This window comes from Ambystoma mexicanum, chromosome 10, assembly GCF_040938575.1.
Source record: "Ambystoma mexicanum isolate Mex_15411 chromosome 10, UKY_AmexF1_1, whole genome shotgun sequence".
In the NCBI taxonomy this organism is placed as follows: domain Eukaryota; kingdom Metazoa; phylum Chordata; class Amphibia; order Caudata; family Ambystomatidae; genus Ambystoma; species Ambystoma mexicanum.
Genome location: NC_090932.1, coordinates 244,554,058 through 244,578,530, shown reverse-complemented (window position 1 = coordinate 244,578,530; position 24,473 = coordinate 244,554,058). Strand labels below are relative to the sequence as shown.

The 24,473-nt window shown below is 40.6% G+C and overlaps 1 protein-coding gene across 1 annotated transcript in view; it reads right to left on the bottom strand.

The window, feature by feature from the left end:
* CLSTN2 (calsyntenin 2) overlaps window positions 1-24,473 on the bottom strand; it is a 3,665,407-nt gene that overhangs the window by 147,108 nt on the left and 3,493,826 nt on the right. The window contains exons 14-15 of the mRNA XM_069617773.1: window positions 1,189-1,359; window positions 845-990 (exon numbers count right to left, since the gene is read on the bottom strand). Coding sequence (XP_069473874.1) covers window positions 845-990; window positions 1,189-1,359 — 317 coding nt within the window. The remainder of the gene's footprint in view (window positions 1-844; window positions 991-1,188; window positions 1,360-24,473) is intronic.

The following is a 24,473-nucleotide window of genomic DNA, read 5'->3' as shown; positions in this document are numbered from 1 at the left end:
AGAAAATAGCATCAGTTATCTCAATATAAGGATTGCATTAAAAAACGTTGTTATTTTATTCTTGTGCTCATATTAATTTTTTATGGAAAAGAGTGCACGAAAGCAAATTAGATGTAATTAAAAAAGTAATAATAAACCACTCTGCAGGCAACTTCGCAAATATGATAATGCAATTTTAGAAGGAATGAGAAATGACCACGAATTGGATTGCAGATAGTTTCTCACCAGTTAGTTTACAGGGATAGTTTCTGAACAGGAATGTGGCAAAATATTTATCATATTTTCTATTTATCCAAAATTTGGAACACATCTCAGTGCCGAATTCCATAAAATGTTTATTTTCATTTTCTAGATCTTAGGGGTGGATGACTAAAGAAGTTACACTGGCTTACCTTTGACTTAAATCTGGAGAGGGTTATCTGATTCACAAAGACATTAATAGGAATAAGATAGGAGTAAGTCATGAGCAAGTCAGAGTTACTCATAATAACTTTTCTCTGTATTCATTAGCTTTCTCCAAGTTTAAGTCAGTGATAATTCAGAGGTACTAATTGCAATGCATTTGTGAATCAGTCCTTTATTGTACAAACAAATATTACAACAAACATGGACATAACAAAATTGAAACTGAAATCTAGACAACGGGAATAATTGAAAAAGCAGCAGATAGCCCTTTTCTTCCTCACAGTTGAATATTGTACCTGTTCTGAGAGATCACTTGGTTAAGGCTTGAACAAACCAGTACCTTTACATCTTTGATGTGACTAGTTGAAATGTACAAGAGCCAGCATTAATTCAAGGTAATTTCAATGGATTGGGTATCACAATCTTGATTTGCACTCACCTCCAAGTTAAAGTCATTGCTGGTATATCGCCCATTGAGCACTGAACATTTAACCTTAAACCTTCTTTCATAGATGGAACTGGAATGCAAATTGCGATATCGCAACTGTCTAAGGACCTGTTCATAGTTTTGTAGAGAATCCACTCCTGTAACCCAAAAAAAAGAATTCAATTCAAGCCCACACATTCTGTCATTCTCTGATTATTTAATCTAATAATAAAGAAATCAGACTGTTGGCCATTATTTTATCATGGTTGTCTATGTAAAAATGTAATGTATTTTACATTGGGTTCACGTTAGGTTAAGACAATGTTTCAGGGATAAGTACATCAGGTCATAAATACCAAAGATAGAGAAGCCTCTTGTTGAGTTGGTAGCGTCCAGATGCTTCCCAATCAGCTCTGTGGGATTCAGCTCCAAACATTCTTCTGAAGGATCCAGCTCATGCCCAATGACCAAGATGTCACAAAAATCTAAGTTGTGGATCATTTCGTCCACAAAGATAGGACTGTGGGCTGTAAAAAACAAAAAAAAAGAAAATAACAAACTTTAGAAATACATACAAAGCTGAAAAAACAATGGAGATTTGCACATTTTGTGGTGAGCTGTACATATTGTCCATGACTTAGCCTGACCCGATAGCTCCCACCATTGCCAACTTCATTAATGCCTGCTTTCAGTCCAACACATTACCCTGCTGCATCAAAGAAACCTAGGTCACATCACTGCTGAAAAAAACTTCCCTCAACCCCAGCCGTCCCACTAATTATCACACCATTATGACGGTTCCCTACCGCCTACAAATTCAGGACAGCACCGCCTACTCACAACTCCAATCACATCTTAAAGCCCATAATCTGTTGTGCACCCACCAATCAGGTTTCAGACACAGTGCTGAATCCACCGTTCTTGACTTAAAGATTCGACATCCTGCTCCTTCTAGACCTATCAGCAGCCTGCGATTTAATCAACCAAATGATTCTGTACCATCACCTCACTGCCACCTTCAACCTGTCGCACTAAGCAGCTAACTGGATCAAATCTTTTCTGTCTGGCCTATCCTTCAGGGTCTTCATTGGAATGGAAACAGCTGACCCCTTCCCCGTCTCCTACAGTGTCCCACAAGGATCTGTCAACTCTCCAACCATGGGCGGATCACGGGATGGGCAGTAACGGTAATTCGCCATTTCCCCATTGGGTCCATTGGACCCAATGGAGAATTTTCGACGCAATTAGCACGCGCGAATTTCACCTGAAAATAGGAATTTTCCTGGCGCATTTACCCCGAGCTTGGAGCTGGGGGTAAATGCAGCCAAACTCGAGATTTGTCAGACCCAAATCTTACCGCCGCTTTTAAGGTCTACCGCCCAACTCGTGATTAGCCCCAGGGGCTTACCTCGACGAAGAACTAAACATGCAGAAACATTTCAAGTCAGTCGCCTCATCCATCGCCTACTCAACCAAACTTATCAATCTCCCTAGAAAATTCCTCACCACAAGCAACTGCCTCATCCTAGCCAGGGCCATTATTGGAAGTAAACTCGATTATTGCAGAGCTATCCTGGCTGGAACATCAATGAAAAATATCAACAAACTACAGCTGATCCAAAAGCAAAAGCAAAAGCTAGTTCTTGAGTTATCAGGAGATTATGCCAAGGACGCTGTCCTTGTTCTGACCATATATCTTTGCATTGAGACCTGGAGGAGCAGCAACTGGAGGTGTTTGAATGGGGATAAGACCGAGCTGATGGCTTTTAGCACCAAGCATGCTCGAGCAAAACTAGACCCCAGCGACCGATCATTATCGGTTGTCCAATTCCGATATCACAGAGTGTTAAAACTCTGGGTTTCTATCATGATCCTCTGCTTAGTGCAGACGCTCATATCAACCGGACAGTAAAACATTGTTCTTACTACCTTAGGCTGCTGAGAAACCTGTGCCCCTTTCTGTCAGCATCTAGTTGCTCCTCAGTGGCCTCTGCGGTTGTGATGTTCAGATTGGACTATGACAATGAATTATTAATTGTGGCCAACAAGAAAAACATTCATGCCCTCCAGACTCTTCAAAATAATGCAGTTCACATTATAATGAAGAAAGCTAGAAGAGATCTTATTTCTGATAGCCGGTGAGAGCTCCATTGGCTACATGTGGCCTCCCAACAGGAATTTAAGTCTGCCTCTCTAGCCCATAGAGCTTTATGAGGTACTGGCCCAGTCTATATTAGAGAACTGGTGTCCTTTTATGAGCCACCAAGGAAGCTGCACTCCTCTGCCTTGGTGCTGGTCAAAATCCATAAATTCGCCCTCTCCAATTGTCCTTCCCCTTCAAGTCCGCACAAATCTGGAATGCCTTGCCTTTGGAGCTCAGGCTGGTAAAGGAATACAATCCCTTTCGCCGGAGATTGAATACTGTCCTTTTCAATTCATGCCCTCTCTAGCCATGCCTCCCTGAAATAGAACCCGCCCCACTTCTGACTCTCTTGCCCACCTTGGTCACCTGTCCCGTCTTTTTTGTTCTGTTTCCTCTGTTTTTGTTCATGCGCCCTGATACCTGCAGGCTTCAGTGCCCTACAAATAAATAAATAAATCAATAACAAAAAAATCAAGTATTCTCGTTGGTGGATACAAATAAAAGTGGCCCAGAACTCCCACAATCAGCATTAAAGGCAGTCTAATTATACTTGTAAGACTCTTTGGTAGAAGGGCGCTTGACTCATTAGACTTCTGTAGCTGCTCCAGCTGAGAAACCTAAACACTGTAATCCAGACTGCTTAACATGAAAGCAGACATCACCAATGTATATGCAACCAGCTCCTGTCACTTCTAAGCCAGCACTGGTGGTGGTTTTGCTGGTTAAATCAGCATATGTCATTGCTAGATTCTGCAGGAGAGAGATCCATGGCCTTCTAGTCCAATGGAGGATGAATGAGCTCTGCCCTCTATGTGATCATTTTCTGCAAATAGAGGAAGATGGGGAAGGCATATAACAGAGATCTGGGCCAACTTAGATGTAGAATATTGAACCCTCATCTGAGAGAGTACAGTAACTGAGAAGAATAAAAGGAATTCACCCGGCTGTCCTGTGTGGCATATATGTCAGTCTGACGGATCACAAACATGGCGCAGATTTAAGAGAAGTACCCGGAGTCAGCTCCATCTCCAGAGAAGAGGGGAATACCCTTCTCAATTGGTCTATTGTCTTGCTCAGCACCCTGTAACATGGTTTGTGCACAGTGCCAGTAGGTTGCTCTCTGCCCACTGGCACACCATGCCTTTCTGTGTCATGGGGTACTTTGATTAGGGATAACTAGTCTGTTGATATAGCCTTTGTGAAAGCATTCTCTGTCCTGAGACGACTTGACGATTACCAAAAGGGGTAGTGGGGAGGCATGCACCAGAACTTACCAGATGATGGCCATAGCCTTCAGCTAAAGGGTTGGGGCTTCACTCAGGCTGGGCATTGTCCATGGGCTGAGTTTTTCTCCAGTGTGGCACCTCAGCCCACTTGACTGGTATCTATGGTCAAGATTATTGGAAGGCCTAGGGGATAAACTTGGATAGGTTTACAGTATGCAACCACCATTGCAAGAGAGTCCTTAGCTAAGGAGAAATAGGAATGAGCACCTCGTAACTGGCATCATGTGGAGACTAGTGAGAAAGCTGAAAAAACAATGGAGATTTGCACATTTTGTGGTTAGCTGTACATATTGTCCATGAATTAGCCTGACTGAGCGCAGTGAAGCAGCCTGTAGCCTGAGTAATTATTCTGTATTGATAGGTTGATCATTTTAAATTACATATTTCGGAAAACATGGGTAAAAAGGCTCACAATCCAAATTCTGTTCTGTAGTGGAACATGTTGGCAGAGCCCAAAGAAACTCTGTGAACCAACCTCGATAATAGGCCTCAGGATTGCCACAGGAAACCCCCGACGGCTGCCTCATTAATGTACATCAGGACTACCCTCTTTCATTCTGGTTGTCTTCAAAATAAAATTATGAGACCTAACTGAGTAGAATATTCAGCTTTGCCACTGCAAAACATATGTTCATGCTGCTTGTGCCCAAAGTAAATCATGAGGATTGTCTCAACAATATAGTTCAGAATTATCCCTGTAAATCGTATGTTCATGCATTGTGTACTGAATGAAAATCATGAGGCCTCCACAATGTATGCCTCTAATACAAAAATACACTTTCCCCCACCATTTATGCCAGTATTATGATAGCACAATTTATTTTCATGGTGCCTGAACCCAAAGAAAACCATTAGACCACTATCAACAATAAATGTAAAAATTGGCACTCGAAAAATCATCATGCTGCTTATAGCAAAGATATTCGTGAAGTTTGTCTTAGTAACATATTCCAGCATTGTCGATGTAAAACACATTGGGCCTCATTCCGAGTTCGGAGGTAACCACGCCGCTATTTGCAGCATGGCTGCCTCCGAACTCGTCCAAACTCCGGCCTGGTGAATGGAGTAATTACCGGTCCATTCCGAGGTCGGAGGGACCGGTAATTCCCCATTCACCAGGGCCATTCCCCATTCCCATTTGAGCCCCCATAAGTCTCAATGGGAAGCGGCAATAACAGTACCGTAAATTACAGTACCGTTATTGACCCCGGTGTACCTTTGCGCGTCCCGTCCTTTACGTTAAGGAAGGACCCGCAAGGGGAACTCGTAGTAGAGCGGTAAGGGCTTAATGGCACCGGTCTCGTTACCGGTGACCGCTAACACTTACCGCCCTACTCGGAATGAGGCCCATTGTCCTGCTGATTGTGCCTATGATAATCATGACCCTGTTTTAGCGATACATGGCAGATGTTCCTCCTCCCATGATAGATTTAGCAAATAAAATCAAGAGAGCTGCCTCAGCGTTATAGATCAGTTTTGTAAATGTAAAATTATATTCCAATGCTGTTTATGTCCAAAGAAAATCACACTATATACCTATATTACGACTTTAACAAATATTCCATTCAGATACTGTCATAACCAAATCAAGAACATCTATCAGCAATATATGCTAGAGCTACCCTATTTCATGCTGGTTTTGCCCACAGTAATTTTCAAGGGCACAATAACACAGTTATTTGACAGTTTTGCCACTGTAAAAACAAGTTCATAGTGTTTGTGCCCATGGATCATCATAAACCATAATATTTTCCAACATTTCCACTGTAAACACATTTCCATGCTAATTGTGCCCAAGACATAACCAAGAGGCTGGCCCCAACATTATATGGTGGCATTGCCATTGACAATTAAAAATGTACAAGTTCCTTAATGTTTCAGTTCTGTCCTGTAGGGCTTCCTGCCTCCATTGACACTGGAGTGCTCACATTCTGCCCCCAAATCACATGCTTATATTGATTTTCAGCATCACTCTTAGTGCTCTGTTCCTAGTTCACAGAGACTCTCAGTGTTGTGTTCCGGTCTCCCCATCCCTCACAGCTAAGCTCAAATGCAAACACACCCCAGGCATACACAGGAACACCTACACACACTACCACATTTTTGCATGCAGTGGTAACTCAGCTACTAGAAGAGCATCTTCGCTGTAAAATGAAGTCATCCAGCAGAGGGTGCTGCCTTTCACCCCATAATCTCCCTGTTTGTACCATGCCTGGGATTGGGGTATGCACTTTGGACTTAGCATGTGTGAATGACAGAACAGCAGTCAATGTCCCCCTGTCAACTATTTACAAACTGAAACCCTGCCTTCACGTTAAATGTTGGAAGAGGGTGCCACACGTATTACGCACACAGGAAGTGCAGCGCCAAGTGCATCACAGTCTTCTGTCTTCAGTCTGACGGATCACGCCCAGACTCTGCTAGGGAGCCAAGTAGGCAACACATTTTCTCAAGTGCAGAGGGTGACGCATGAGGTGTGCATTCCCTATGTGTTACCAAGTATAGAGCAAGCGTAGGACAATAACTGTATGTGTAATGCTACTGAGTGCCCCCTCTTACTCACAAGCATTGGGCCCCATTCAAGGCTGCTTCATAGCCTATGTTCTACGAAGTAAAGGTGTTTCTGAAGCAGTAGATAGTATGGGGAAAAGGGGAGTTGACCAGCAGAGAGGCACCAATCACCTCCAGAACGACACCCATTCATAGACAAAATCAGCTACTATTTTGGTGTACAGGTTTCCATCACCAATAGGATCGAGGAGCCGGAATACTCCGAGTAAGACACGAAGATACTCAGGACTTCTTGAATTGCTAACAGCTCACTCCTAGGCACATGTTATGCTTTAGAAAAAGAAGCCATTGCTTTGGGTGAAAATCAATTTCCTTTAGAACCTGGTGAATGTCTGTTACCCTCAGAATCTAATGATGCTAAAACTCTTTCTGAAAACATCAGTGAGACACCCAATACTTTTGAAAAAGATTCAAGGAACAGCAGTATTATTACATGTACCCTATCCCATAAACCCAACCATGATGAGGCGATTCAATTGGGTTATTAGTCTGCAAAATACTGTGTAACTAAACCTTGTGGCGGAATTTCAATATACAGAAAGATCAACATGGAACACGGCAAAAAAATGGAGGGGTTTCTGATTAATGATAAGCAGTGAAGTAACTTTGCTGAAAATGCAGGTGGGGATAGGAAATCTTATGGAAAGGGTCAGGCTGAAGGGAGGGCGGAGTGTGATTGTGAGGGGTATTACAATTACTGGGCCACACAAGTTCCTTGCCGATGTTATAACTCTCATAAGACTGGTGCAAAAGACACACCCCAGTCTTATGATAGTGGCAACCCACCCTGTTTACCTATAAGTAAGAAGAAATGCAGCTATCCACAACAAAAAAGTCCTGTATAGCTACATTTCTGCATACATTCGCCTAAACAGGACATGTTTGCAGATTGTTGGAGGTGGGCGGTGTGCTCAGTTGCTTAGTCTCCGAATGTGACTCAAAACTCAGAAAAAGCATTTTAAAATGTTTTTTCTCACAAAATGTAATGTGAAATAAAATCTGCTGCAACACTATCTCTGGAGAACAGCGCAGCAGAAGAAAACATAACATATCTCCTGTTTAAAATCCTACTTACAAAGAACAAACACATGTAAAAGAACCATGCAGTGAGCAGCCAGTCAGTGCACACCTTGATCATTTTCATCAACATAACATTGCTTAATGTAGTGATTCCAAATGTGCGGAGAACATTTTGACAGTCCACAAGTGAACTGCTGTACTAAGGGCTTTGAAGATGTAGTGCCTAATGATGTCCCTAAAAACCCAGCGCTTTAAGGCAGAGGACTGCAACCTCTTGCCATCAAGAGTTGCTGACTGATGATACCCAGTACACAATGGCATGACAGACAACGATACAGTAGGAGGTGGCTGGACTGGCTGCACCAAAGTGCCGGTCTAGCCACATAACAACATGTATCAAGTTTGTTTCATCATAGATGCCCAATTTAAAATGTTATCATGCCAAAGTAAGAATTGGTAGAGAATGGCTGCACTAAAATCCCATTCTACTCACATAATACAATGTATCATGCTTGATTTATAATAGATGCCCTGTATAAAATGTCATGATGCCACAGTAAGAATGTCTAGATACTGTCTGTATCAAAATGCCAGTCTAGCTATGTAATAACAATTATCATGATTGCTTTATCATACATGCCCATACATTAAAAATGTCATACTGCCGCCTCCCCTTTAGCCCCCAGCACCTCTTGCAGACATACTCATAGCCACTTTTTATACCCATTCACCCAGCCTCATCTGAGTATGACCTTCTCTGACTCTCATACGTGCATCCAGAAGCCACAGCATAACATTCAAACATTTTATTCTCCATGCACTGACTGTGCACAAGAACTTACAAACACATTGCAGTCTCATTCATTTACACAGACACAACACATATATGCACCACACACCATTCACATGCACTGTGCACACAACACATACACAAACATATTACACACACACATTTTAATTCATTTAAATTAAAACATGTATCTGTGTTTTCAGTGCCGGAGCAACAATGCTCTGTCTTTCTTGGCCTGCTCTCCCTAGTTTTACCACACACACGCTCCATGAAGACATAAAACAGGAAGCTCTGCAGGAGAGCGTCCTGATTCCTGTTGCACAAGCGCTAATGTGCAGCAAGAGATTGACATACTCTGTGACACCCAGGAATGTGGCAGCCCAGGGCTATTCAGCTGCTGTGGGCCCCGCCACCACCCAGTCCAGCACCCTGCCTTCTGACTTTAGTCAGGACAACACCGGGCTTGGACTTGCAGCCTGGGCCGGGTGGCAGGCCCCTGTCCGCTCCATATTAAATTAGGGGGATACATTGGTGTGCCACTGAATATGGGGAGGACAAACACCCTTATCCCCCTAACATTTCATCCATCATACTATAAGAATACTTCAGCATAGACACTATTCCCTGACTAGTTCTCTTGAACACCATCAGTCCGCAGTGCTTGTTTTGGAAACTGACATGTTGGTAACAGACTGACACCAGATTACTGAGGAAAATATGGTTTTGGTCATTCCTTATGGTAATTTAGAGATGTCACATAATTGCAAAACTCAACATCATACTGATTTGGGTCAGAATTGTACTACCACGTTGATTGTGATTAACAATGAGATTAATCACAATTGCAGTCGAGGTACACTTAAAACGTGGCAAAAATAATAGAACAAAAAAGCAGACTAAAAATAAAAAAAAGCAGCGGTAGTGGTAGCAAGCACATGATAGCCTTGAATTAAAGGAAACAGCCACTTGCTATTTTGTTGAAGAAACAACAAACCAAATATCAAGAAGGGCTATTAGGTACACCAACATTAATAAAAAGAAGGGTAGATTATTGATATTTAGATTGGACTGATGAGTTGTGAAGAACATGATAGAGGAGGAACATGATATAGGTGCATTGTCACTTCAGACCTTCTCTGTGGCAGAAGAATTTTCAGAGGTGCCTCTGGAAGCAGATGAAAGAGTGGTAACCAACCCAGGTGCATTGCTTACTCCTCTACACGCTGTAAAGTCCAAATGTAAATCTGTCAACCCTCCTTTGCAATACCAACATGAGGAAGGAAGCAGAAGGCAACACCCACGATGTTGTTAAGAAATCTAATGAGGACTGTTTGTCCACCTGTATTATTGTACATTAACTTTTTAGTACTAGTGACAGTCAACAACAGAATAGGTAATTCTTGCTTTCTTTGCTTTATATGAGTTTGACTTTAAAAGTGATCATTTCCAGTGGCACTCAATGGGCCTCATTACAACCCTGGCGTTAAGGGGTTAACAGCGCTGTAAAAGGCTGTGGCGCCGTTAAACCCTTAACGCCAGATTCACACTTTAACGCCTGCTTTTTGCAGGCGTTAAAGTCCAACCCGTTAAGGGACCTTGGTGCTAATTACGGCACCGTAATTTACGGTGCCGTAATTAGCGCCTTCCCGATTCCCATTGAGCCCTATGGGCCAAAAAATGGGAATGGGGAAGGGGCCATGGTGAATGGGGATCTACCGCCCCGCCAACCTTGGAATGGGGCGGTAAATCCGCCATCCACCATGGCGGAATCCGGCATGGACCATGGTGCTAATAGCACCATGGTCCAACGCCAGGGTTGTAATGAGGCCCAATGTGTGTAGACTTTGGAATCAGCCCAACTAAATAGTTGAATAGTACATCGTAGAACATTCACATTGCTAATTTTATTATGAATTTGACTGCTGATTTTTTTAAATGAGGTTTTATTTCCTCCTTGACATGGGCTGGCAGCCATAGTGCTAAAACACAGACCAATATGAAAAATAAATCTAATAATTTAGGTAGGAATGTGTTGTGTGAAATAACGACAGCAAGGGCTCAGAACATACACCAGACCATTGCAAATTGAGTATGGCTCCCAGGTAATCTCCAAACCATGCTAACCAAGAGATCCTAACAGAGGTTTAAAATATATTACAATTCGATCATGGAACTCACTGGGCCACAGTAATTTTGTTTGTAGTAGTGTGGGAAGTAGACTGTTATTGGACTGTGATGTTTTTTCTTATACAGGAATGCTGGCTTAGTGAAAAAAATAATATTGGTGGGTACACCATATTCTTCCATAGTGCTACTGAAAGGGATGAGGGGTGCCCCTCTGGTGGTATACTAATAATCTAGAAGCAAAATCAAAAGTGATAAACAGTTGTATACCTCATTTACAGGCTTTAAAGGGTACCCAGTCAATATAACGAAGCTAATTTCAGAGTGGTACATTTCAGTGCAACTACAATACCAAAAAATATTAAATAATACATAAATATATATAGGGCAGTGGAGTAAGAGGTTGAAATGGGTCATGAAGAGGTTGGGGTGGCGTTATAAGGATAGAAAATTGAGGGACTTGGGGGGGCCTCATGATGAAATGTACCACTTTAAATATTCCATTGGTAAGATCACATATAACCCTTTAAAGTTGCTTTTGATGAACAACGTATTGGGCCTCATAACAACCCAGGCGTTAAGGGTTTAACGGCGCCGTCGGCGCCGTTAACCCTTAACGCCTGATTACCATTTTAACGCCTGCTTTTAGCAGGCGTTAAAATGCAAGGCGGTAACCCGCCTTGGTGCTAATTACGGCACTGTAATTTACGGTGCCGTAATTAGCGCCTTCCCCACTCCCATTATGCCCTATGGGGCAAAAATGGAAATGGGGAAGGGTAAATGGGGAATGGGGATTTACCGCCCACTCACCTTGGAATGGGGCGGTAAATCCGCCATCCACCATGGTGTAAATGGAGTTTACACCATGGTGGTAAAGTAGGGAACTTACCGCCTGGGTTGTAATGAGGTCCATTGTGTTGTTAGTAAATGTCTATGACCCTCCACGGGTTGGCGTCAGCCGGGAGCCGGGATATCATGAATTGTTTAGAAGATATCTTAAATATCCAATATCAGGATACTGTCAATATTGTGGGGGGTGCAATTTAAATGTGGATTGTTGCAAATAAGAAGACATTGGCATGCATATTTGTGCCCCTTTTCCTGTGATACCTGTTGCAGATACCTAACATAGGAAGAGTAATAGGGCTGGATATACAATGTTAAGATTTATGACAAACAGCCCGTTATGAATGCTCAATGATCAATTATGAATGCTCAATGCCCATACTAATGGTGACATTTTTGGGGATGATATCTGGACAATGAAGGAAACATGCAAAACCAGATTATTTCTTAATGAGCTGGATGAAGTTTCAAAGGGTGAAAAAAATGAAAATTGAGCTTACAATTTTTCAAAGACTGTGCTACTGTAACTTTAACTTTAACTTTGAAAGGAGAGGAAACCAAACCTAGGAAGAACAATGAAGAGGCAATGAGAATGCATGCCCGATGTAATAACATTTTTTGGATTGAGAGCAATATTGTAAATATGAATAAACATATTACCAACCTTTATTGCACAATAATTGATGAACTAGATATTAGATAGAACTAGATTCTAAGGGCCTGATTTACTCAAATGTTTTCAATGGGACTTTCCCATGTAAAAACATTTTGGTCAATCAGTCCCCAAGAGTGTGGAGGAAATATCTGCATTTATCTGTATATATATATATATATATATATATCTTTAAAGCACTGAGAAGACGTCAGGCTGGGTGAGTAGCACTCTTCATAGTTTTGAGAATAAACAAAGTCCGGACATCCAAGTTGAAAAATAAGATATGTTCTTTATTAATGCCTTGCAAAGTGGCAAAATATAATTAAAAAGCCATGGAAATAAGGCTCTCCCAAAGTGCAAAAATATGCGCGTTTAGGAACGTTGACGCGTTTCGGGGCTTTCCTCGCCGCTTGATCACAACAATTCATTCCTGGTAAACCATAGAGTTTTAAACCATTAGGCAGAGCGGACGGCAATCTTTTGTGCCGACATAGAAAGGGGACTCCACTTCAAAACTCAGCCCATTCGAAGCTAACTCATGGCGGCCATCTTAGTGTTGTTAATACTACGCTAATTGCATGGTTATACATACCACATCCACCTAATTGGAGTGGTTCTCTCATTAAGAGTGTACAATCTGAGTTTGAGACTGAGTATGATTCAAACTCAATATTGGTCCGCCATGGTCTGCCTCGAAGGGTAAGAGTTTCTCCTTGGAGCCCCGTTGTATGCCAAATGCCTGTTAAGAATCCAGTACATCTATTAGCTGCCCTCAGTTATATAAGGTCTTATTGCTAGAGTACCTCTATGAAATACACAATCACTCTAAAGTGCTTAGTGCAAACAACAAAGTAAAGTGCATCGATCTATAAATGTGCAAAAGTCACTATAAGGTGCAAAATGCAAATATATTCAGTAATATAACGACTACTGTTAACAATCTGATTATTCTTAATCCAAATAATCGTATATTGGATCTCATCATTGAGATATCTCTGTGAAATGCCGGGATCATTATAAAGTGCATAGTGCCAGCAACATATTAAAATACAACCAACTCTTTAAGGTGCAGTAATCACTAAGAATTGCACCGATCTCTTTAGAGTGCAACAGTCAATGTAAAATGCATTGTATAAGTATACTTGCTAATGCAAAATGCCAGACTAAGACTCATCCGATTTGTCTGAAGTACTACCGTATTATCTATTTCTGCATATTAGCTTGACAATTGTTGGTTCAGGCTCTGCTTTAACAGTTATATGTCAAACTCTGGTTTATAAAAACAGGGGGGAGGGCGCAACTGCATCCCACACATGTGTAAACAAAATGAATAAAAGAAAAAGCAACCACCTAAAGGTTAAAATCGTATCCTGTACGAATTAAAACAATGTGGAATTGCAATTATTTAAAATGTTTTGATAATGATCACGGGGCAAGTGTTGATAACCAGCATTCTTATCCTTTCCTTTTCCTTACCCCTGATTCCACAAAGAAGATTTGAGAATCCTACATTTTTTCTTTTCATTATACCATATTAAAAAACTGGAAAAAATAGATAGAAAATAAGATATAAGAATATAGGAATATAAGAATATGAGAATTAAGAATTAAGACGATAAGGGACAGACACCCACATTCCAAAAAGAGTAGATTTAAATACATCTTTTCTAGCAATTTGTCACTGGCCTAAAAAGGTATACAGTTCCTCATCTATGTTGTGTCCATTAGGGATTTTACTCTCAAAATCCAATATGTAGCAAGTCTCTTTCTGTCTCAGGAGTTTCTCTTTATCACCTCCTCTGGGTCCTGTCTCTGTTCTATGCACCCCAAAAAACCCAAAGCTGTCCATCTTATTGTCATGGAATTCTGCGAAATGTTTGGCCATTGGGTAGTTGACATCGTTATTGATGATAGCCCGTACATGCTGTTGTATCCGTGTCTTTAATTTACATTTGGTGCTTCCTATGTACCACTTGTTACACGCACAGGTCAGCACATAGACAACGTATTCCGTTTCGCAGGTAATTTTCCCCAATATGTTGACAATTTGATCGGTGATGGGATGTTTAAAAGAGCTCCTGGGTTTGGCATATTTGCAAATGTTACAGTGGGTGCATTTGAAAAAGCCCTCTTTTTTGTTACTAGATAACCAATTTATCTCGTTAGTCTCATTTTCCTGGGTCATGTAACTTTTCACCAAGGTATCTCTTATTGATCGTTTTTTTCTAAAGGTTATCTGTGGGCGATTTCGGAGGTTTCTGTTGAGATCTTGATCTGCCATAAGGATTCTCCAGTGATTGGTTAAAATACGCCTGATTTTTGGTGCTTGAGTATCAAATGTTAAAATTAATCGAGTATTGTCCTTCTCCATGTTCCTTCTCTCATTGTCTCCTATTCCTGTTAGGAGAGTAGAACGTTCCTTTATACTTGCTTTAAGGTATGCCCTTTCAACCACTCTTTTAGGGTACCTTTGTCTGGCGAAGGCTTGGGCGGTTATTCTACTCTCTGTATCATAGGATTCCAAACTGCTATTGTTTCTTCGTAACCGAATGAACTCTCCGTAAGGGACGCTCCATATCAAATTTTTCGGATGTCCACTGTGTGCGTGGAGAGGGGCATTTGTCCCTGTGATTTTTCTGTGTAGTTCGCTGGTTATTTTGTTGTTTACTATCCTTACGTTGACATCCAGGAAAGTAATCAAAGTGCGACTATGTGTTTCTGTCAATCGGAGATTGTTATTATTAGAATTGAGTCGGTTAACGAAGTCTGTCCATCCTTGCTCGGTTCCTTTCCATATGATGAAGAGGTCATCGATATATCTCAACCAGAGAATGATATTGTTGGTATACTCAAGGTTTATTTCTGTCCAGACATCTCGTTCTTCCCATGCACCCATGGTTAAATTGGCATAGGACGGCGCAAATGTGGTGCCCATGGCAGTTCCTTGCAGTTGTTTAAAATATTCGTTATTGAAGAGAAAAATGTTGTTCGTCAGACATAAGTCTATCATTGAGAGTACCATTTGTGAATGTTCCAGATAATTAAGGGATCGGGCTGTAGAAAGTGTTGACATGCCTGTTTCCCATATTCACGGCCAATTGATGTATATAGTGAAACCACATCCATACTGGCAAGTAGATATTCTTTCTCCCAGGGAATGTCTTCTATTTTTGATAGGAAATCTGTCGTATCTCTTAGGTAAGATGGTAATGTTAACACAAATGGAAAGAGAACTTCATCTATGTATTTCGACATGTTTTCCAATGCAGAACCTATCAAGCAGACAATGGGTCTTCCTGGGGGTTTCTTCATATTTTTATGTACCTTGGGAAGGAAGTATATGGTGGGTGTAATTGAGTTAGTGACAGTTAGAAATTTTCGGCTTTCTTCTGACAGTAGGCCCTTAGCTTCCCATTCTGCAAGTAGCATATTGATTTTGCTTTCAAGTTCTTTAATGGGATTCTGATCGATTTTCTTGTAGCATTTGCTGTCATTCAATTGCTTGTAAGCTTCTTTAATATAGTCATTCCTATTTTGTAAGACTATATTACGCCCCTTGTCCGAGGGCTTAATGATGCAATTTTTCAGTTCGTGCAACTCTTGTAATGCCTGTCTGTCACCGAATGATAAATTGTCATTCCATATCCTTTTCTGTCACTTTCTTCTGAGTTTTTTTAGATCTTCAATTACTAAGCACTGAAATGCCTCTATGTTATTTCCCAGGTTTGCCACTGGATTAAATTTAGACTTGGATTTTAATTGACTTTTGGTAGTCCAGTCTGTTCTGATGTTCAATTCTTCAAAATCTAGGGGTTCACATTCTACCCCTACTGCTATCCCCTTCTCCAGATTGACCAGATCTGTTAAAGTGATTAACTCCTTGATTTGAACCTCTGTTTTACCCATCTCCTTCTCTTTAGGGCGTTTTTTATACTCGTTCATTGCGAAGAATTTTTTAAGACGTATTTTGCGTATATACTGATCAAAGTCAATTCGTGTTTGCACGTAGTCATTTTTTGCTTTCGGGCAAAAGTTTAGGCCCAGATTTAGTACTTTTATCTGTTTAGGGGTGAGGACATGATCAGATAAATTAATTATTCTTAGATTTGTTTCATCCTCGGCATTCTTCTCTGTTACTTTCCAGAGCGCAGCTGTCTGGCCGGGGTATTGCTCATTGCATTGCCTGCTCCTCTTCCCCCTCCTCGTGGTTTTCGGCCGCCTCTGCCTTTCCCCCGACTTTGATTTCCACCTTTTTGTGACTTGTTTTTTCTGCCATCTTGGTGTAGTAAACGCATTTCGTCTAAAAAATTCATCCGAACATTCGGTTCATCAGTTTCGCTACTTGTTAGATCTGATTCAGAGGTTAATGTATTGTTACTTGAATGTTCTTCATTATCTTCAGTTGATCTGCTTGGTCTAGATCTATATATCCAATTAACACAAAAGACCCCTCATTTTCAATGGAAGAGAGACTGATTTGTAAATACTAAATATAATAATTGGATTAAAACCCAGAGGAAGTACTTAAATAATGTGGCAGCTAATCATTTGCAAGTTAGTCACTAATGATAAAAAAAGTTCTAGAACTTAGTTAATACACACAAGGTGCACACCAAAGGAACATTAACTAACAGGTAAGACAAATATTGAGGTGTGTATTTATTGAACATAACTTCTATATTATGAGCCATGAGGAAGTTATTAGTGACACTCATGAACCTGGGTTCAATATAAATTGGCAATCTGAGGAGGCTATCCTCAGTTGTATTGAGAATTTTACGAATGTGCATAACCCCGGACCAGAAAGTCTGTCAAATGTTGTTATGAAAAATAAATCCATATATTTGGGGCTAAAATTGTGCATTTATAAGTTTCAGAGATTGTCAGAACCACCAGGATTTGTGCTTCATTGAAAAAACACTTGCTACCTGTCAATGAAATAGAGCAGACCCAGCCAATTATTGATTGCTTGCTTTCCTGGACATTTCCAGCAATATTTTTGTGAACATTCTTCTTAAGAATTTAACTGTATGGGCAGAACAAAACTATTGGAAACATCCATCTCAGTAGTGTTTTTGCAAGGGTTAAAGTACCTTACAAAAACTTCTGACATTAAAATTATTAACTGGGCAGGCAATAGGGCATGATGGTATACCCTTATATGCCGCTTTTATCAACTATTTGGCAGCATTTGACAGTGTAAGTAGGTAACTGTTATGGACCAAGTTAAAAAAAAGGAGTATCCCTATGGGCCTATTAAATATGCTAATGCAAATGAATAGTGACACAAAAGTTGCAGTAAAGTTAGATAGTATGGGCAGTCTATCACACACAATTCAGACCAATTATGCTCTTAAATCGGGCTGTGTATTAGCCCCACTTTTATTTAATCTTTACATTGCCGACATGCCAAATACCCTGGAGAACGGGAATAAACATCGGTTGCATGGGCTGCGCTGATGACATTGTTCTCATTAATTATGTACATCCATTGGTCTAAAGTGCTCCCTGAATTCAAAGTCTGTCTATTCTGACCAACATACCAGAATAATCTATTTTGGCAGGAAAGAACATAGTCCATGCAAGTTGTTGCCATTTCATAATGCTGTCTTACAACAAGTTGATTCTTGTGTATATTTGGGTGTGTTCTTTCACAAACCAACAACAAAAAGCTACTTTGAGACAGATGTAGCAGCAAAGCCCTGACAAGGTTAGCCATGATTCTAAACTTTACTAATAACTATGGTGGACATAGTCCTAACAGCACTTTTTTTTATCAATCTAGTGTGGTACCCTCCATCATCTCATCTATGGAATTGAGACATGTTTGAACATTTCCAAATCAGATTTGGTAACTTAGAGGGCAAAATCTGGAGACAAGCTTCAGGGTTTTCCAGTTCTGTATCAATATGTAGCCCTCACCTAGTATTTCTTAAGACTCATATACTGCTAAACAGAGCTGTTCTATACTTAAACATACATACATGTATACATAACTCAGTATGGATCTTACTCTTGAAAGTAGTAAACACTAACCAGTATGAAACATTAATAATGCCCTTGCATAGCGTTGAAGCATTTTTTAAAAAAAGAAATGGGTGGCAGTTTGGCAACACGATGTAAAGAAATTGAAAGCAATTTTCATTTAAAAAAACGAAATTTGGGATAATATTCAGAATCAATATATGGCATGTAGAAAAAAAAATAATAACGTATTGCTTTCATGTACCTCCCTGAGAAGACATGTCCATACTTGATGAAATTTACATCTCTAAATCAGCCAAGTCATCAGCCCATGTGATGGTATGGGCGAGTATGTTTTTTAGAAACCCAAATCACCTGAATTTTCAGGTGATTCGAAGTTGTACAAATCTCTCAATACTTTGAGTTGTGGTATTAAGCTATTTTAATATAAGTACATAAGAATTTCAGACCCTGTATACTGGTTGTCATAAAGGACTCGTTTGAAAGAAAGAGTGTCCATTTACAGTGCTGCCAACTTCTACATTTTGTTTTATAATGAAACGTTATTGATTTTCAGTCCAAAGCATTAACCAGAAATTTTGTTGGAAGAGGGAGACAGGTAGTGCAATTTCAACATATGTAAATACTAGCAGGTGTACCCATGCTTTGCACAATAATTCCTACTTCAGTCATAGTTTGAAGTTTATTTTATTAACTGAACCAATGCTTCTTCGTACACAGGGCCTCATTACAACTCAGGCATTAAGGGTTAACGCTGTCGTTAACCCTTAACGCCTGATTCCGATTTTAACGGCTGCTTTTAGCAGCCGTTAAAATCCATGGCGCTAAACCGCCTTGGTGCTAATTACGCCACCGTAATTTACGGTGGCGTAATTAGCGCCTTCCCCACTCCCATTATGCCCTATGGGGCAAAAATGGGAATTGGGAAGGGTAAAATGGGAAATGGGGATTTACCGCCCCACTCACCTTGGAATGGGGCGGTAAATCCGCCATCCACCATGGTGTAAATGTAGTTTACACCACTGTGGTAAAGTTGGCGTACTTACCGCCTGGGTCGTAATGACCCCCACAATATTGCTAGACTTTCCTGTAGGAGCTACTGTGAACAATTTGTCTTTGTTTCCAACTCTGGCGCAAGCCACATAAATCTGACCATGAGAAAAGTATGAATTCTGTATTTCGGTTCCAGCTACTTTGAGTTGGAGCTTTGAGATTGTGCAGCAACATTATTGGTGCCCCGATCTGCAGCCGAGGCAGCAGCAACCTCAACATAAGTGCTGTACATGTAGAGCTGAAGCATGTAAGCTTGAAGTGCTGTAAGCATACATGTACAGCTGAATCATGTAAGCTTTGTGCTATTGAGATGGCATAAATTCATCAACTTCCATGGGAAATGAAGTTTCTGTAATTATCATGAGAGATTTGCCACTGTGATGGACAACGTCATTGCCGACAATACCGAAGAGACTTTGCACCATTTCCTGTCACCAGCATCAATGCGAAAAGCACTGTGTTGTGTCACCCCCATAAGTTTGTTTCTGTAGATCAAGGATCTTATAAGAAGTTCTGTTTTCCCCCATGTCAGATCCCTTTCTAAACCATCCCAAAGTAAAGCTACTAGACCTCACAAAATCTGAAAATCTCTACCCAGAATAGCATTTAAATTCCCAGCAATTCCTTTCCAGAATGCTCCTAACATCCCACACACCCAAACAACCTGTGTATGTCTCCCATGTGCCTTATCACATCTCTAGCATGAGCTATTGTCTCTCAACCCATGGCAAAATATTTTCACTGGATTCGGAAATGTATTGAAATCATCTGCTGTTGTAAATGCACCAGGTTTTGATCTATACATGACCAAATAATATTTTAAGAATGTCTTGCTTGAAATCCTCATTTATCTCGCTACCCCATTCTTTTGCCCACCGTATTAGTCAGGATTTATCTGCCCTCTCTTCTGTTTGTAACACCTAATAGAGACTAGAGCTTCTCATATTCTCTAACACTTTTTTTTTAAGCTGGAAAATCATCTTTTAAAAAACAATGATGACAATGACTTACTTGTAATTTCATCTCTCTACATGACTGCCATTAACTCATAACTATGCAATAAGACACATATATAGAATATTAATTTAAGCAACATCAAGGTGCTGAATGGCTGTTTTATGCATGCGTTTCACATGAATTGACTCTGTTCCATCCCAACACAACTTTCTATGCCTGATTGCCTAAAATATTCTTGCCTTATCATGAATTATCTTATTAATTACATTACATTACCAACATTACCAATGTTGAACACACAAGCACCACAGAAGGATAGATAGATGTGCCTTATAAATTGGATTATTACAGACTTTATCGGTACTTATTTTCATTTCTCCAAATGATTAATATCTAGGTCCTTGAGTCTGCACACCTTCAACCTTCAGTTTTTGCACAAACATCTCCGAAGCAGCTTCCATAACGTGCTGGGATATTTTACTGCAGGCAGATTAAAACATGCAATCTCATCTAGATAACATTCAGAAATACATTTCACTATATTTCCTCTTCCAAATTCACCTAGATGACTCACCCACCGCATTCCATTTCTTCTACACATTGATCATCGCTATGAATTCTGATACCTCCGTAAAAAGTGCAAGTAACAGAAATACTGCCAGCAATATGCAATACTACTGAAAAAGTAGTGATCATTTCAGAAGTAGAAAGTAGTATCCTTTCACTGTTATTTCTACTATGACATAACTCAAATGAGCCTTGACCTCAAAAACTTCTCCAGGATTATTAACAAGGAATCAATGTTTAATTAACATTTTAGCTTCACCAGTGTTTAAAACTATGATTTCCGTACTCTTAGAATAAATATAAATAGTGTCAACTGGGTAATTAAACTCAAACTGGTATTGTTGAGGACAAGCATTTGGAGCTCTCCTTAATTAAAAATGCATAGGGTGAATTAAAGGATCTTTTGTCACAAGAGGGTGGTAAATAGATTCAATGGTGCACTCATATTAGAAATCTTATGTGTGACATTGGCCACGGAGATTACTGGACAACACCAGAAAATAATTATCTGGCAAAAATAATTATAAAAAACAAAAACACCTCAAAGAAGATGCCAAGCTATTAGACAGTGTCCAGAATTCAAGTACACTCAGAGTATTTTGGAGCAAAAAGTGAGGCTTGGTAATGAGAAGTATTTGGATTAGTTATAACCAACATTTCTGTGCATTTTTATAATAAATGTAATCTAGGACTTTTAACTTTAGCAGCAATTATAAAACAAATGGTACAGAAGGACATCGGATACATAGGGCCTCATTACGACCCAGGCGGTAAGTTACCGCCTGGGTCGTACCTTTACCACCATGGCGTAAACTATGTTTACGCCATGGTGGTTGGCGGACTTACCGCCCCATTCCGAGGTTGGCGGGGCGGTAAGTCCCCAATCCCCATTTACCCTTCCCCATTCCCATTTTTGCCCCATAGGGCATAATGGGAGTGGGGAAGGCGTTAATTACGCCACCGTAAATTACGGTGGCGTAATTAACATCAAGGTCCCTTAGCGCCATGGATTGTAACACCTGCTAAAAGCAGGTGTTAAAACCTCCATGGTGCTAAGGGACCTCGGAATCAGGCGGTAAGGGTCGGCGCTGTTTACGCCGCCGTAAACCCCTTACCGCCTGAGTCGTAATGAGGCCCATACTGTCATTGTAAAACACTTATAGAAAACTATACCCATTGTATTTTAATCTGCCCCCTGTACTTGGATGTAAGTATATTTCAGACCCAGATTTCTGTCTTCTCGGATTGGAGCTACTACAAATTCCTTGTTTCTATCTGTTAGAACAGTTGATGCATTTATGGTGTTTGCTGGGGATACATAGTTGCAGAGCACATTGCTAAGGATACCCAACCTGATAAGGTAGCCTCCTAGAATTAGGATTCTGTATTTGTATACATTGTTTGTTTTTTTTATACCATTGCCATGTGGTTCTCTTTTGTAATATGATGGTTGAGGAAATCATGGTTTATGCAGAAAATATATATTGTTACACAGTTAGGTTTAAGAGATAATATTTGGTCAGCATAGTCATTTGTTTTCAATAAAATCTGTGTTGCACTTTAGGCCATTTCAATATTCAACTTTGATATATGGCAACATATATTAATTGGTTTCATCATTATATGATGCACCTGGATTATTTTATCTTTGAATATATGTACATACATATACTTACCTATGATGTTCTATTGAAATGGTCAATAAACTAAACAACACGAGTGCAGAAACCATGCAAGTTTGCACAGTGCTCCCCCTATACCTGCCCCACTCCTCACCCTGCACACGGTCACTGGTAAGAGCTGCTGATTGAAGTAGAGGGTTATATGAAGGCTCTGTACGTGCATGAAAGCTAGCAGGCTGCATGGATCTATAGCTCATGCTGTACCTGTTATTTCACGTGAAACTTGCACTGTCTCTACCTATGCAGTGTAAGCTGTCTGTTAAGCTTATCCTGGCTCTGACCATGCTGGCCCTGTATTAGTTTAGGAGGAACACATACACTGGCTTTACGCTTGCACCAATGTTGTTTGTGCCATAAATGCACCCGTTTCAGTGAGTTTTGCACAGGCCCTTGCAAACAGTCACGCTGCCAAAGCTGTAATTGTGCATATTTGTGGGAGAAACTACACTGGCCATGGGTCTGTACCAGTACCTGTTTGCATAGGACTTGCACTGACCCTGTCCATGTTGTAGAAGTTTGTGAAGGAGGATTGAGGAAGCCCTGTACACACGCTTGTCTGTTTGTTATGTAAGTTTCCCTGGCCTACTCATACTGTCTATGTACCCATTTGTTAGGGAAGCATTTAAGAGACTTGTTGATGCTATTCCTGTACCTGTTTGTGAGGGAAATATGCACTGATCTGTCCACTCTATAGTTGTTTTTTAGGGATACTTGCATTAACCTTTTTGTGATACAACATCCACATAACAATGCTCCATTTTTGTAGGAGATGCTTGCTCTTATATAAGGGCTGTATCTCTTTGAGATGGAATCTTGCACTAGCCCTGCCCGTGCCCCATGTGCCCTTGCTTGTCAGGGAAGCTTGTAGTGGCCCTGCACATGTTGTACCTGTTTGTGGAAAGCGTCCGCTGGCCCTGCCCAAGCAGTACCTGATGCATTTTGAGGTAAACCTGCGATAGTCTGGTCTATGTTGTACCTGTTTGATGAAAACCTGTGCTGGCTCTGCCTATGCTGTGACTGATCCTGTTCTGTTTGTGGCAGAAACCTGCGCTAGTCCTATTAACCCTTTAAGTGCCATGAGTATTTCTCCCCAGTGCCAGGGCCTTTTTTGGTGATTTCGGTATGTGGCCATTCAATGGCTTGTAACTTTTTTGTTACGTGAGGTATCTCGACCAAATTTGACTACTTTTTTTCGCACATTTAGGCGGTTGTAACGCCACCCAGGAATCCTAGGTTGCTGTAGGGGGGTGAGAGAAAATAAGCAAAAAGGGCAAATATTTTGGTTTTTTTCAAAAAATGCCAATAAAATGATGTTCAAAGAAGCCTGTGGTTTTTTCCTTGTAAGAGCTAGGAACACATGGTTTGCTGTGCTGAATTCCCCAATTTCCTGGCTTTCAAGAACAGGTTGAGTGGAAACGGAAATAAAATATTTTGATGTGGTTATCAACTGTTTTGTGAGAGGTAGGCGATTTTGGCCATTTTTGCCAATTGGACATGCATGGACGGAATGGGAGAAAAGGGTAGGAAAGCTGAATTGGAGGAAGGAAACGCATAAATTTCTGAAAGGTAGACAAAATTCCAAGTTTAGGAAGGGGTGATTTGTGTAGGTCAGGCAAACACTAGGTAGGTGAAAATGACATAGATTGGGGGAAAAGCGGAAAAATTACCGAAAAAAGGTATGTGTTGGTCATGGTTCGCTTGGTACGGCAATGGCTTCTATGAATTTTGAGAAAAGCAATGCTCCGCTTCATTTCCCTGACTCTTGCAGTTAGGAAAGCACACATTTTTTGTAGTGTTTTACAAATCAAGCAATACCACAAGCCAAACACTGAGCCATGGTACACAGGAGTTTTACGCTCACGGCCTGAACAGAGGCACTTAGCATGTGTAAATCGGGAAAACCAATGTGGTGAGGAACGGCAAGCATACATTTTTTGAAAGAGCATAGACAGACCTTTTCAA